At 40.9% G+C, this 15,219-nt stretch overlaps 1 protein-coding gene across 1 annotated transcript; it reads left to right on the top strand.

Annotated features, from left to right (window-relative positions):
* The first annotated feature begins 12,304 nt into the window (after positions 1–12,304).
* On the top strand, positions 12,305–14,287 carry LOC147973139 (uncharacterized). The gene is made up of 5 exons (XM_087524493.1): positions 12,305–13,207; positions 13,286–13,453; positions 13,515–13,550; positions 13,674–13,763; positions 13,845–14,287. The coding sequence occupies exons 1-5, from the start codon at positions 12,305–12,307 to the stop codon at positions 13,911–13,913; spliced, it is 1,266 nt and encodes a 421-aa protein (XP_087380619.1). The 3' UTR covers positions 13,914–14,287.
* Positions 14,288–15,219: the final 932 nt, after the last annotated feature.

The following is a 15,219-nucleotide window of genomic DNA, read 5'->3' as shown; positions in this document are numbered from 1 at the left end:
CGCCGGAGCCCTAGATTGGTTCCGCCAAGGTTCCGCCTCGTGGCGACCGGAGTCTCGTCCCGAAAGCTTGGTTATGATTTTTTTCCTCAATGAAAGACTCCATATAGCAGAAGATAGGCATCGGAGGGCCACCAGGGGGCCCATGAGGCAGGGGGCGCGCCCAGGGGGTAGGGCGCGCCCCCACCCTCGTGGCTGGTGAGTGGCCCCCCTCTGGTACTTCTTGCGCTCAGTATTTTTTATATATTCTGGAAATAACTTCCGTGAAGTTTCAGGACTTTTGGAGCTGTGCAGAATAGGTCTCTAATATTTGCTCCTTTTCCAGCCCAGAATCCCAGCTGCCAGCATTCTCCCTCTTTATGTAAACCTTGTAATATAAGAGAGAATGGGCATAAGTATTGTGACATAATGTGTAGTAACATCCCATAATGCAATAAATATCGATATAAAAGCATGATGCAAAATGGACGTATCAACTCCCCCAAGCTTAGACCTCGCTTGTCCTCAAGCGAAAGCCGAAATTGAAAAATATGTCCACATGTTTAGAGATAGAGGTGTCGATAAAAATAAAATACGGACATGAGGGCATCATGATCATTCTTAGAATGACAACTTATATAATTATTGTCATATGATCTCTTATGCTAGAGTAACAATTCAATCACAATTTCAAGTATGAATCATAAACTTCATTGAAAACTGACAAACTATAATCTCAGTCATTGAAGCAATTGCAATTTATCATAACATAGGAAAGAGTCAATATAAGAGCTTTTCAGCAAGTCCACATACTCAACTATCATATAGTCTTTCACAATTGCTAACACTCACGCAATACTTATGGGTATGGAGTTTTAATCGGACACAGAGAAAGATAGCGGCTTATAGTTTTGCCTCCCAACGTTTTACCTCAAGGGTAATGTCAACAATAATAGTTCATGAAAACTCACATCCAATTAGCCATATATACCAGGATCTTTCCAACATATTGTGCTTGCCAAAAGATAAAATGTAAAAAGGAAAGGTGAAGATCACAATGACTCTTATGTAAGGTGGGAGATAAAAGTAAAAGATAGGCCCTTTGCAGAGGGAAGCAGAGGTTGTCATGCGCTTTTATGGCTGGATGCACAAAATCTTAATGCGAAAGAACGTCACTTTATATTGCCACTTGTGATATGGACCTTTATTATGCAGTTCGTCGCTTTTATTTCTTCCACATCTCAAGATCGTATAAAGCTTATTTTCTCCCACACTAATAAGGCATACATATTTAGAGAGCAATTTTTATTGCTTGCACCAATGACAACTTACTTGAAGGATCTTACTCAATCCATAGGTAGATATGGTGGACTCTCATGGCAAAACTGGGTTTAAGGGTATTTGGAAGCACAAGTAGTATCTCTACTTGGTGCAAAGAATTTGGCTAGCATGAGGGGAAAGGCAAGCTCAATCATGTTGGATGATCCATGACAATATAATTTATCTCAGATGTAAGAAAACATAACCCATTACGTTGTCTTCCTTGTCCAACGTCAACTCTTTAGCATGTCATATTTTAATGAGTGCTCACAATCATAAAAGATGTCCAAGATCGTGTATTTATATGTGAAGACCTCTCTTTCTTTATTACTTCCTATTAATTGCAACGATGACCAAAACTATGTTTGTCAACTCTCAACAACTTTTATTCATCATACTCTTTATATGTGAGCTCATTACTCTCCATAAGATCCATATGATCTCTTTTATTTCTTTTTGTTATTTCTCTTTTCTTTTATTCACTCAAGATCATGGCAAAATAAGCAAACCCTTGACTCAACACTAATCTTTATTACATAGCTCACAGACTCGATTACATAAAGGGATCATAAAGCAAAACTCAAAACTAGATCATATTAAAGCTTTATTCCATTAGATAAAGATATTACTAAAAGGACTGAACTAAGAAAAACGGTAAAGATAGGAGTGTGATGGTGATACGATACCGGGGCACCTCCCCCGAGCTTGACAGTTGCCAAGGGGAGTGCACATACCCATATGATTATGTCTCCTTTGTTGGTGAAGAAGATGGTGGTGATGATGAAGTAGGCTTATCGTCCATCTTCCAAGGCATAGGCTCACCATCATAGAAGGATGAACGAGTCTCCGGGATCCTCAAATCTGCAGCCAAACTCATCCTCTTGAATCTATATTCACACTCATAGTTTTGGTTTTGCAGGTCATAGATTTGGTCTTGGAGGTGCTCGATCTTCTCATGAAGCTTGAAGATGGTCTCCCCAATGTTCTTGGCATCCAGCTTGTGGTTGTTGGTGAACTCCGTGATCATCATATGATTGGCGTTGAGTCCGCGTTCCACCATCTCCTGGCACTTGAAAACTTGTTGCTCCATTGCCTCGAGCCTTGTCTCCACGCTTCCGGTCCTCCTTGGTCCCTTAACATCGCGGATGTGCAGCACCCCCTCATGCATCTCAATGGTTTGAGGGTGTTGCAGCACTTCCGCGAGGTAGGGGTTGATGACCTTCTCAAAAAACTTGTCCTTGGGGGCACTTGGAGATGTCATGATGATCTAGATCTGTCAGAAAAACAGCTCGAAACAAGAACAGAGGACAATTGCATGATACATAAGTCAAAACCTTCGGGAGATTATATAATGAATTTTTACCGACCAAAATATGTAACGTGCAAGAAAACGGAGTCCAGAGAGCGCACGAGGTGCCCACGAGGCAGGGGGGCGCGCCCAGGGGGTAGGGCACGCCCTCCACCCTCATGGAGTCCTCGTGTCCTTCCCGAACTGCTTCTTATTTTTCTATTTTTCTAAATATTCCAAAACAGAGAAAAATTGCCATTAGAACTGTTTTGGAGTCGGTTTACTTACCGTACCACATACCTATTCCTTTTCGGAGTCTAAAATGTTCCGGAAAGTGTCCCTTATGTATTCCTCCGGGGTTATAGTTTCAATAACATTGGTTTCAACATTTATAGGATTATCTGAGATATAATGTTTGATTCTTTGACCGTTCACCACCTTCGGATTTGTGCCTTCGAAGTTGTTGATTTTTATGGCACCGGAACGATAGACCTCCTCGATAACATAAGGACCTTCCCATTTAGAGAGAGGTTTTCCTGCAAAAAATCTTAAACGAGAGTTGTATAGCAATACATAATCACCTACATTAAACTCACGCTTTTGTATCCTTTTGTCATGCCATCTTTTAACTTTTTCTTTAAACAATTTGGCATTCTCATAGGCTTGGGTTCTCCATTCATCAAGTGAGCTAATGTCAAATAACCTTTTCTCACCGGCAAGTTTGAAATCATAATTGAGCTCTTTAATAGCCTAATAAGCCTTATGTTCTAGTTCGAGAGGTAAGTGACATGCTTTTCCATAAACCATTTTATACGGAGACATACCCATAGGATTTTTATATGCAGTTCTATAGGCCCATAATGCATCATCAAGTTTCTTGGACCAATTCTTTCTAGATCTATTAACAGTCTTTTGCAAAATTAATTTGAGTTCTCTATTACTCAATTCTACTTGACCACTAGACTGTGGGTGATAAGGAGATGCAATTCTATGATTAACATCATACTTAGCAAGCGTTTTACGGAAAGCACCATGAATAAAATGTGAACCACCATCAGTCATTAAATATCTAGGGACTCCAAACCTCGGAAAAATAACTTCTTTAAGCATCTTAATAGAGGTGTTATGATCAGCACTACTAGTTGGAATAGCTTCTACCCACTTAGTAATGTAATCAACAACAACAAAAATATGTGTATACCCATTAGAGGAAGGAAAAGGTCCCATATAATCAAAGCCCCAAACATCAAACAGTTCAATAACAAGTGAATAATTCATAGGCATTTCCTGACGTCTAATAATATTACCAATTCTTTGACATTCGTCACAAGATAAGAAAAACTTACGGGCATCCTTGAAGAGAGTAGGCCAATAAAAATCAGATTGCAATACCTTATGTGCAGTTCTATCTCCAGCGTGGTGTCCTCCATAAGCTTCGGAGTGACACTTGCATAGGATCTGTTCCTGTTCATGCTTAGGTACACAACGTCTAATAACACCATCTACTCCTTCTTTATAGAGATGTGGGTCATCCCAAAAGTAATGTCTTAAATCATAGAAAAACCTTTTCTTTTGCTGGTATGTGAAACTAGGTGGTATAAATTTAGCAACAATGTAATTAGCATAATCAGCATACCATGGAGCAGTATGAGAAGCGTTTATGACATTTAATTGTTCATCAGGAAAGCTATCATCAACAGGTAGTGGGTCATCAAGCACATTTTCTAACCTAGACAAGTTGTCTGCAGCAGGGTTCTCAGCTCCCTTTCTATCAACAATATGTAAGTCAAATTCCTGTAGCAAGAGAACCCATCTAATAAGTCTAGGTTTAGCATCTTTCTTTTCCATAAGATATTTAATAGCAGCATGATCAGTGTGAATAGTTACTTTAGAATCAACAATATAAGGTCTGAACTTATCACAAGCAAATACAACTGCTAAGAATTCTTTTTCAGTAGTAGCATAATTTCTCTGGGCATTGTCTAGAGTTTTACTAGCATATTGAATAACATTTAATTTCTTATCAACTCTTTGCCCTAGAACAGCACCGACAACATAATCACTAGCATCACACATAATTTCAAAAGGTAAATTCCAATCAGGTGGCTGAACAATAGGTGCAGAGATCAATGCTTTCTTAAGTATTTCAAATGCTTATACACAATCATCATCAAAGACGAATGGTATATCTTTTTGTAATAAATTAGTCAGAGGCCGAGAAATTTTTGAGAAGTCCTTAATGAACCTCCTATAAAAGCCGGCATGGCCAAGGAAAATTCTTATACCTTTGATGTCCTTGGGACACGGCATCTTTTCAATAGCATCAACTTTAGCTTTATGAACTTTAATGCCCCTTTCAGAAACTTTGTGCCCCAAGACAATACCTTCATTAACCATAAAGTGGCACTTCTCCCAATTCAAGACAAGGTTAGTTTCTTCACATCTCTGCAAAACTCGATCAAGGTTGCTTAAGCAATCGTCAAAAGAGGATCCATAAATGGAGAAATCGTCCATGAAAACCTCACAAATCTTTTCACAAAAGTCAGATAATATAGCCATCATGCATCTTTGAAAGGTAGCAGGTGCATTACATAAACCAAAAGGCATATGTCTATAAGCAAAAGTACCAAAAGGGCAAGTAAAAGTGGTCTTTGATTGATCATCAGCTGACACATGTATTTGAGAGAAACCAGAATAACCATCTAGAAAGCAAAAATGTGTATGTTTGGATAATCTTTCTAGCATTTGATCAATGAAAGGTAAGGGGTAATGATTTTTTTAATAGCCTTATTTAATTTGCGGAAATCAATTACCATTCTATAACCTGTAATAATTCTTTGCAGAATCAATTCATCTTTATCATTAGGAACGACAGTAATACCTCCCTTCTTAGGAACACAATGGACAGGACTTACCCACTGACTATCAGCAACGGGATAAATTTTACCTGCCTCAAGGAGCTTTAGTATTTCTTTTCTTACCACTTCTTTCATCTTAGGATTCAGCCGTCGTTGGTGATCAATAACTGGTTTGGCATCTTTCTCCAAATTTACTTTGTGTTGACATAGAGTGGGACTAATGCCCTTAAGATCATCAAGAGTATATCCAATAGCAGCATGGTGCTTCTTCAGAGTTTTCAATATTTTTTCTTCCTCCTTCTCTGAAAGGTTAGCACTATAATAACAGGATATATCTTCTTTTCATCAAGATAAGCATATTTAAGAGTATCAGGCAATGGTTTAAGCTCAAACACGGGATCACCCTTAGGTGGAGGAGGATCCCCTAAGATTTCAACATGCAAGTTGTGTTTCAGAATAGGTCCCTATTTAAAGAACACTTCATCTATTTCCCTTCTTTCATTCATAAACATATCATTTTCATGGTCTAGCAAATATTGTTCTAAAGGACCACTAGGAGGTACGGCAATAGAAGCAAGACCAATAATTTCATCCTTACTAGGTAATTCTTCTTCACGGTGTTGTCTACTAAATTTAGAGAAATTAAATTCATGAGTCATATCATCTAAACCGATAGTAACAACATCCCTTTCGCAATCTCTGGTAGCATTAACAGTGTTTAAGAAGGGTCTACCAAATATAATGGGACAAAAGCTATCTTGTGGGGAACCAAGAACAAGAAAATCAGCAGGATATTTAGTTTTCCCACATAAGACTTCAACATCTCTAAAAATCCCAATTGGTGAAATAGTATCTCTATTGGCAAGTTTAATTGTGACATCAATATCTTCTAACTCAGCAGGTGCAATATCATGCATAATTTCTTTGTATAAGTCAATAGGTATTGCACTAGCACTAGCACCCATATCACACAAGCCATGATAACAATGATCTCCTATTTTAACAAAAATAACAGGCATGCCTACCACAGGTCTATGTTTATCTTTAGCACAAGGTTTAGCAATTCTAGCAGTTTCATCATAGAAACAAATAACATGCCCATCAATATTATCAGCCAAGAGATCCTTAACAATAGCAATATTAGGTTCAACTTTAACTCGCTCAGGAGGTGTATAGGTTCTAATATTGCTTTTACGAACCACAGTTGAAGCTTTAGCATGATCTTTTATCCTAACAGGAAAAGGTGGTTTCTCAACATAAGCAGTAGGAATAATAGGATCATTATAAGTGATAGTCTTTTCTTCAACTTTAATAGGTGCAACTACTTTTACTTCTATGGGAGGACGATATTTAAACCACTTCTCCTCAGGGAGATCAACATGAGTAGCAAAAGATTCACAGAAAGAAGCTACCATCTCAGAGTCAAGTCCATATTTAGTGCTAAATTTACGGAAAACATCGGTATCCATGAAAGATTTAACACAATCAAACTTAGGTGTCATACCTGACTCCTTACCTTTGTTGAGATCCCAATCTAGAGTTGCGTTTAATTCTTTCCAATAAATCCCATTTGAATTCAATAGTCTTCATCATAAAAGAGCCAGGACAATAAGTATCTAGCATGGTGCGATTGTTATCAGAAAGCCGAGCATAAATTTTTTGGATAATCATTTCTCTTGAGAGCTCATGATTGGGGCATGAATATAACATTGATTTAAGCCCCCCCAAGCTTGAGCGATGCTTTCTCCTTCGCGAGGCCAAAAATTATATATATAATTGCGATCACGATGAACAAGATGCATAGGATAAAACTTTTGATGAAATTCCAATTTCAATCGTTTGTAGTTCCATGATCCCATATCATCACATAGCCTCTATACCATGTCAATGCATCTCCCTTCAAAGAAAAAGGGAAGACCTTCTTCTTGATACCATCACCAGCCATACCTGCTGATGACCCACAAGTATAGGGGATCTATCGTAGTCCTTTCGATAAGTAAGAGTGTCGAACCCAACGAGGAGCAGAAGGAAATGATAAGCGGTTTCCAGCAAGGTATTCTCTGCAAGTACTAAAATAAGTGGTAACAGATAGTTTTGTGATAGGATAATTTGTAACGAGCAACAAGTAACAAAAGTAAATAAAGTGCAGCAAGGTGGCCCAATCCTTTTTGTAGCAAAGGACAAGCCTGGACAAACTCTTATATAGAGAAAAGCGCTCCCGAGGACACATGGGAATATCGTCAAGCTAGTTTTCATCACGTTCATAAGATTCGCGTTCGGTACTTTGATAATCTGATATGTGGGTGGACCGGTGCTTGGGTGCTGTCCTTATTTGGACAAGAATCCCACTTTTGATTAACCTCTATTGCAAGCATCCGCAACTACAACAAAAGTATTAAGGTAAACCTAACCATAGCATGAAACATATGGATCCAAATCAGCCCCTTACGAAGCAACGCATAAACTAGGGTTTAAGCTTCTGTCACTTTAGCAACCCATCATCTACTTATTACTCCCCAATGCCTTCCTCTAGGCCCAAACAATGGTGAAGTGTCATGTAGTCGACGTTCACATAACACCACTAGAGGAGAGACAACATACATCTCATCAAAATATTGAACGAATACCAAATTCACATGACTACTAATAGCAATACTTCTCCCATGTCCTCAGGAACAAAAGTAACTACTCACAAAGCATAAACATGTTCATAATTAGAGGGGTATTAATATGCATATAGGATCTGAACATATGATCTTCCACCAATTAAACCAACTAGCATCAACTGCAAGGAGTAATTAACACTACTAGCAACCTACTAGCACCAATCCCGGACTTGGAGACAAGAATTGGATACAAGAGATGAACTAGGGTTTTGAGAAGAGATGGTGCTAATGAAGATGTTGATGGAGATTGCCCTCTCCCGATGAGAGGAGCGTTGGTGATGACGATGGCGATGATTTCCCCCTTCAAGAGGGAAGTTTCCCCGGCAGAACAGCTCCGCCAGAGCCCTAGATTGGTTCCGCCAAGGTTCCACCTCGTGGCGGCGGAGTTTCGTCCGAGAAGATGGCTTATTATTTTTTCCCGTCGAAAGACTTCATATAGCAGAAGATGGCCACCGGAGGGCCACCGGGGGGCCCATGAGGTAGGGGGCGCGCCCAAGGGGTAGGGCGCGCCCCCCACCCTCGTGGGCAAGGTGTGCCCCCCTGGTGAATTTCTTCCGCTGAGTATTTTTTATATATTCTGAAAACGTCTTCCGCAAAGTTTCAGGACTTTTGGAGCTGTGCAGAATAGGTCTCTAATATTTGCTCCTTTTCTAGCCCAGAATCCCAACTGCCGGCATTCTCCCTCTTTATGTAAACCTTGTAAAATAAGAGAGAATATGCATAAGTATTGTGACATAATGTGTAATAATAGCCCATAATGCAATAAATATCGATATAAAAGCATGATGCAAAATGGACGTATCAACTCCCCCAAGCTTAGACCTCGCTTGTCCTCAAGCGAAAAGCCGAAATCAAAAAATATGTCCACATGTTTAGAGATAGAGGTGTCGATAAAAATAAAATATGGACATGAGGGCATCATGATCATTCTTAGAATAACACCTTATATAATTCTTGTCATATGATTTCTTATGATAGAGTAATAATTCAATCAGAATTTTAAGTATGAATCGTAAATTTCATTGAAAACTAACAAACTATAATCTCAGTCATTGGAGCAATTGCAATTTATCATAACATAGGAAAAAGTCAATATATAAGAGCTTTTCAGCAGGTCCACATACTCAACTATCATATAGTCTTTCACAATTGCTGACACTCACACAATACTTATGGGTATGGAGTTTTAATCGAACACAGAGAAAGATAGGGGCTTATAGTTTTGCCTCCCAACGTTTTACCTCAAGGGTAATGTCAACAGTAATAGTTCATGAAAACTCACATCTAATTAGCCATATATACCAGGATCTTTCCAACATACTGTGCTTGCCAAATGATGAAATGTAAAAAGGAAAGGTGAAGATCACCATGACTCTTATGTAGGGTAGGAGATAAAAGTAAAAGATAGGCCCTTCACAGAGGGAATCAGTGGTTGTCATGCGCTTTTATAGTTGGATGCACAAAATCTTAATGCGAAAGAACGTCACTTTATATTGCCACTTGTAATATGGACCTTTATTATGCAGTCTGTCGCTTTTATTTCTTCCATATCACACGATCGTATAAAGCTTATTTCTCCCACACTAATAAGTCATACATATTTAGATAGCAATTTTTATTGCTTGCACCGATGACAACTTACTTAGAGGATCTTACTCAATCCATAGGTGGGTATGATGGACTCTCATGGCAAAACTGGTTTAAGGGTATTTGGAAGCACAAGTAGTATCTCTACTTAGTGCAATGAATTTGGCTAGCACGAGGGGGAAAGGCAAGCTCAACCATGTTGGATGATCCATGAAAATATAATTTATCTCAGATGTAAGAAAACATAATCCATTACGTTGTCTTCCTTGTCCAACGTCAACTCTTTTAGCATGTCATATTTTAATGAGTGCTCACAATCATAAAAGATGTCCAAGATAGTATATCTATATGTGAAGACCTCTCTTTGTTCATTACTTCCTATTAATTGCAACGATGACCAAAACTATGTTTGTCAACTCTCAACAACTTTTATTCATCATACTTTTTCTATGTGAGCTCATTACTCTCCATGAGATCCATATGATCTCTTTGTTTCTTTTTATTTCTTTCTCTCTTTTTATTTTATTCACTTAAGATCATGGCAAAAGAATCAAGCCCTTGTCTCAACACTAATCTTTATTATATAGCTCACGGACTTGATTACATAGAAGAATTATAAAGCAAAACTCACAACTAGATCATACTAAGAACTTTTATTCTACTAGATCAAGATATTACCAAAAGGATCAAACTAAGAAAAACGGTAAAGATAAAAGTGATGGTGATACGATACCGGGGCACTTCCCCAAGCTTGGCAGTTGCCAAGGGGAGTGCCCATACCAGATACTCAATTCTTCTTTGTTGGTGGAGAAGATGACGATTTTGTTGATGGCATAGGCCTCTTCCTTAATTTGCGCTTGAGGAAAGAATTTTGGTCCCTTAGGTCCTCGATCTCCTACTCCAGGCTCAATATCTTTTTGCATAGTTCCTGCTTGTTTTCCTACAAGAGGCGAAAAGGGATAAACTCGATCTTAGGTTTCTTTACCCTATCCGGAAGGCTTGACTTTTTGAACTCCGCATGTGTCGTGGAATTGTCATGGCAGATGTCCTTTTGCAAGGACTTAATCGTGGAGCCATTGCAACTAGGAAGCTTAAAGGGGTTAATCGGGACAAGGACACGCGAGGTTTATACTAGTTCAGCCCCTTACGGTGAAGGAAGGCCTATGTCTAGTTGGGTTGGAATTGCTTGAGGTTTCAATGACCAGGGAGCGAGATACGCTATGCCTGGCTCTCGATCAGTTGTTTCCTCCCCTAAGCCGCTGGCGGGTCGTCCCCTTATATACACGGGTTGACGCCCTGCGGCCTACAGAGTCCCGGCCGGCTCATAAACAGTGTCCGGCTCGGCGACTAGTTACTTCTACCTTACAGTACAAGTTATACCATCATGGCGGTTTATCTTTACGGGCCTCAGAGTCGCCTGTGGGCCTTTAAGCCTTTTAGTGAACCGCCATCTTCATGCCTTGGTCTTGGGCTTCTGATGAACCTCTATTGCATAACCCGGCCCCTCCTGGATGGCTTACACAAATAGTCATATCCCCAACATTAGGCCCCAGATTGATTTGAACCGGTTCATGTCAATCTTTGAAAACCTTATGAACTGGCCTTTAGTCTTCTGTCTTGCGTGAAAATTGTAACCCGCCGTGACGTCATCCTCTGGCTCCGGGTTAAATCATCGTGACATCATCTTCAATAAAACTTATATTTTAATTCATCATATCTTCAACGGATCTTTGCCTTTACTGACCCTCCCGAAAATCGAGGCGTCGGGGCCGCTGGATAATGATGTCTTGGTCTCCTCATTTCTCGCGCCATCTCAGTCGGTCCTCCTTATAAATAGGCGCGACCTAGGTGTTTTTCATTTCCTTCGGTCGTCTTCTTCCTCGCACTCCCTCTTCTGCCGCTCGAGCTCCGCCGCCGCCACCGTCGGAAACCTCGTCTTCACTGACTCAGGCCACTGCATCACCCTGTTTTTTGACCAGAGAACAACGGCAACCCTCCGCAGTTCTTCCACATCGGTGAGTTCTCTTTCCCCCTTTCTCAGATCTGCATTAGTACTATCTTGAGTTCGTCGACGTTCATCGTTGCCCGACGCAACCTCCATTAGTTCTTACCTCTAATACCTTGTTCAGATCGTAAAAACCACATAGAACTGCTGCGGAGGATGTTGTGTGCTTATTCTGTATGAAAACAGATCTCATTTCCTTGTTTTGGAAGCCCTCCTTGAGTATATGAACTTCCCTGTACTGTTTTAGGTCTAGAAATTTTCCCTTTCCAGAGCATCGTTTGATCCAAAATAATAATTGCAATTTGTGAAACCTGTTTGCTCCACACTTAGCCAAAAACTGTGTCTGTTGACTCTGTTTCTGCCATAGTAGTCCGTGTAACCGGTTTAAGATAATACTGGCTATCAGCACCGCTTGCCTCTGGCGACTTAAGAAAACCTTAATCATCTTTAATACCTGCAGCTGTTAAACATTATCACATAGTTACCTGTATGTCATTAGGCCCCTTCTTAAGCTGCCATCCTAAATAACCCAATAATGTTTATTCTCCGGGTTATAATAAACTGGAAAATTTCCTGTATCTTGTTGTAGGCTTCAATTTATCCAATGGCACCCAAAGCTGTTAAACCTCCGGTTACCTGCAACTGGGTCCCATCCATTGTTACAGAGAACAAACTGTCCGAGTTTGTAAAGTCTGGCCATCTGCCCAAGAAGGATGTCATGTCTTATCGTGCTCCTGACCCGTCTGAAGAGAAACCTCAACCCAAGGAAGGGGAGGTGATCATTTTTACCGATCACATGAGCCGGGGATTTGCTCCTCCCGGTTCAAAATTCTTTAGAGACGTTTTGCACTTCTTTGACTTAAGACCTCAAGACATCGGGCCCAATTCCGTGTCAAATATCTGCAACTTCCAAGTTTTCTGTGAGGTCTACCTTGGAGAAGAACCCAGCCTACTTTTGTTCAGGGAATTGTTCTATTTGAACCGGCAGAGTGAGCGGGCCAACGGGCCTAGTCTAGAGCTTGGTGGCATATCGATTCAAAGGCAGAGAGACTGCGTGTTCCCTTATGCTGAATTGCCGAGTCATCCAAAGGACTGGAACCAGACATGGTTCTACTGCCAAGATACTTCTGCGGCTGGTGAAAACCCGCTGCCCGGCTTCCGTGCATTGCGCCTTGAACCTACTCACCCGCTGCCAGATAAGTTGACTGCTATTGAACGTCTGCCACTCACCCCCAAGATCAAGAAGATTAAAGCTCTTTTAGGGAACGGCTTAGATGGCATTGACCTGGTCCGAGTCTGGGTTGCTTGGAGAATAATTCTGTTAAGCCGCCGCCCCGGCTTAATGTGTAATTATTCAGGCGAGAAAGATGACCCTCAGCGTCATAGTCCTGACGACTTACCAGATGACGTAGTGGAAGCTACAACTCAGTCTTTGTTGAAAGAGGGCACAGTGAATAGTAACGCTTTCGGCTTACTACCTTTTTGCAAGAAGAACCCGGCCCCTGCAGTAAGTTTCCAGCCGTCGGGTTATTTTTTATCATGTTATACTGTATTCTTACGCATAACCCGTTATAACCTTTTACAGGCAAATGACAACTTCTGGAAAATCCAATATGATCATGAGGCGGCCAAGAAAGCCAGGGCGGCCAAGAGAGCCGAAAGGAAAACCGCCAAGCCCACCACTTCAAGGAAAAGGAAGCCAAGTGCTTCTGAGCTGTTTCAGCTTGATGATTCTGATGATAATGAGGAAGATGTAACTTTTTAATTTCCCTTTCTCCTTTATCACTACCTTACTGATATTAACCTTCTTTTAGGAAGACACGGGCAATAGCCAACCCGTCGAGGAAGAGGTAACTATAATCTCCTCCAACTCCGAGCTTCAGCCGCGTCAGAAAATTCGAAGAGTAACCCGGAAAGTAAGATTTTCACACCCTTTAGCTTACCAAGATCCTGAATTTCTTTTGAAACAACAGCAATTTGAAAACCGGAGGCAGACCCAGACCAGCAAGGATGCAGAGCTATCCTCCGGCTTGCCTGACACAACCCGGAAGCGTCGGACTGAGGTTATCTCCAACTTATACCCTTTTTTACCTTTGGCGGGTCTAATCCGTCAACCTCTCAATTCCTCTGACTCCAATTACCAGGATACCTCTCCTTCATCCGGCGAGTCCATGCAATCAAACATGCCGGCTTTTAAGACTGCCCCTGGGTAATATCAATTTATTCACCTTATGTTTTTCTTTCTTCATGTTTCTTTACTTATTTCTCTGCTTTGCCCACAGCGTGCAGGTTAAGCCCAGGAAGAAAACCAAGAAGGATAAACCGGCCCAAACCCCTGTGGTGACTGAACCGGAACAGGGTATAGCTGCTCCCGACTCTTCCACACATCAACCACCGCCTGAGCCGGCTCAAGACATTGCAGCACCAACTTCTGACCCGCCTGCTGAAGATATTCTTGATTGTTCTGTTAACCCGGAGGCACCTAGCCCAGTCAAAACGGCTGACCCAGAAGTGGAATTTCTCAAGGCTCAATTCGTTGAGCCGGCCAGGCCCACCGTCCTTGCCAAATGCTCGGCTAAAGAGGAGTTGCTAGAACGCCGTAAGGCCAAGATGGATATCACTGACTATACTCATTTGAGTATTGGAGAGATCGTCTCGGGCTATATCAACCAGGTGCAAAGCATCCGTGACCTGGAAATTGACATGGTGAAGCAAATACAGCAAAAATCTGAGGTATGACTTATGCTTCCTTACTTTCAATCATACTTACTGTACCAGCCCCCAAGTCTATTGCTTATGAATAAATATGCTGTAGACTTAGAAAAATTGTTAGAGCTGCTTGCCTAGCTTAAAGAAAAATATTTAAACTGGATGTAACACAATACCTTTAACTTGCGATACACATTAGCCCCCAAGTGTCAAGTATCTTTGCTTGCAAAGTATTTGGGACTTAATATCCAGGACCGGCTTAATAATTTAGAAAGATTCGGTATACATTAGCCCCCAAGTGTCAAGTATCTTTGCTTGCAAAGTGCTTGGGACTTAATATTATTTACCGTAATCTTGAGTACTATCCGGTGCAATACAGGCCACCATAAGTCCATTTGAATCGGAGATTGCTGACCTGAAGAACCGCTTGGCAGCCCAGGAGATTGAAATTCAAAAGGCTAACTCCAAATTTGAATTCAGCGTCTTTGAACAAGAGAAGCTGAAGAAAAATTTTGAGTCGGAGAAGAAAATTTGGACTGACGAAAAGGCTGGACTGGTGACCCGGGCCGAGACAGCAAAGGCATCGCTGGCAAATGCAACAGCCGAACTGATCGGCTTACAACGCCAGATATCTCGGATGGTCTCAGTGATCTTTGGTAAGTTATCTTAATCAAGCATTAAATATTGTAAATATTCCTTCAATTGTTACCTGAGGTTTACCTTATACTTACCAATACAGGCCCCAGGAGCACAAACCTCAAGCAGAATATGCTGATCAAATTGAAGGCGGTGTATACTCTAGTAGAGCAA

The sequence above is a fragment of the Triticum urartu genome, chromosome 5A, assembly GCF_056163025.1.
Source record: "Triticum urartu cultivar PI428250 chromosome 5A, HENAU_Tu73, whole genome shotgun sequence".
Taxonomy (NCBI): domain Eukaryota; kingdom Viridiplantae; phylum Streptophyta; class Magnoliopsida; order Poales; family Poaceae; genus Triticum; species Triticum urartu.
The sequence above is the reverse complement of the archived record's forward strand: the minus strand, read 5'-3'. Positions and strand labels throughout refer to the sequence as shown.

Excerpts from the sequence above, each read along its gene's own strand:
- LOC147973139 (XM_087524493.1), top strand. The coding sequence starts at position 12,305 with ATGGCACCCAAAGCTGTTAAACCTCCGGTTACCTGCAACTGGGTCCCA. Across the intron at positions 13,551-13,673 it reads GCCAACCCGTCGAGGAAGAG|CAATTTGAAAACCGGAGGCA; the intron begins GTAACTATAATC and ends TTGAAACAACAG. Across the intron at positions 13,764-13,844 it reads CCCGGAAGCGTCGGACTGAG|GATACCTCTCCTTCATCCGG; the intron begins GTTATCTCCAAC and ends TCCAATTACCAG.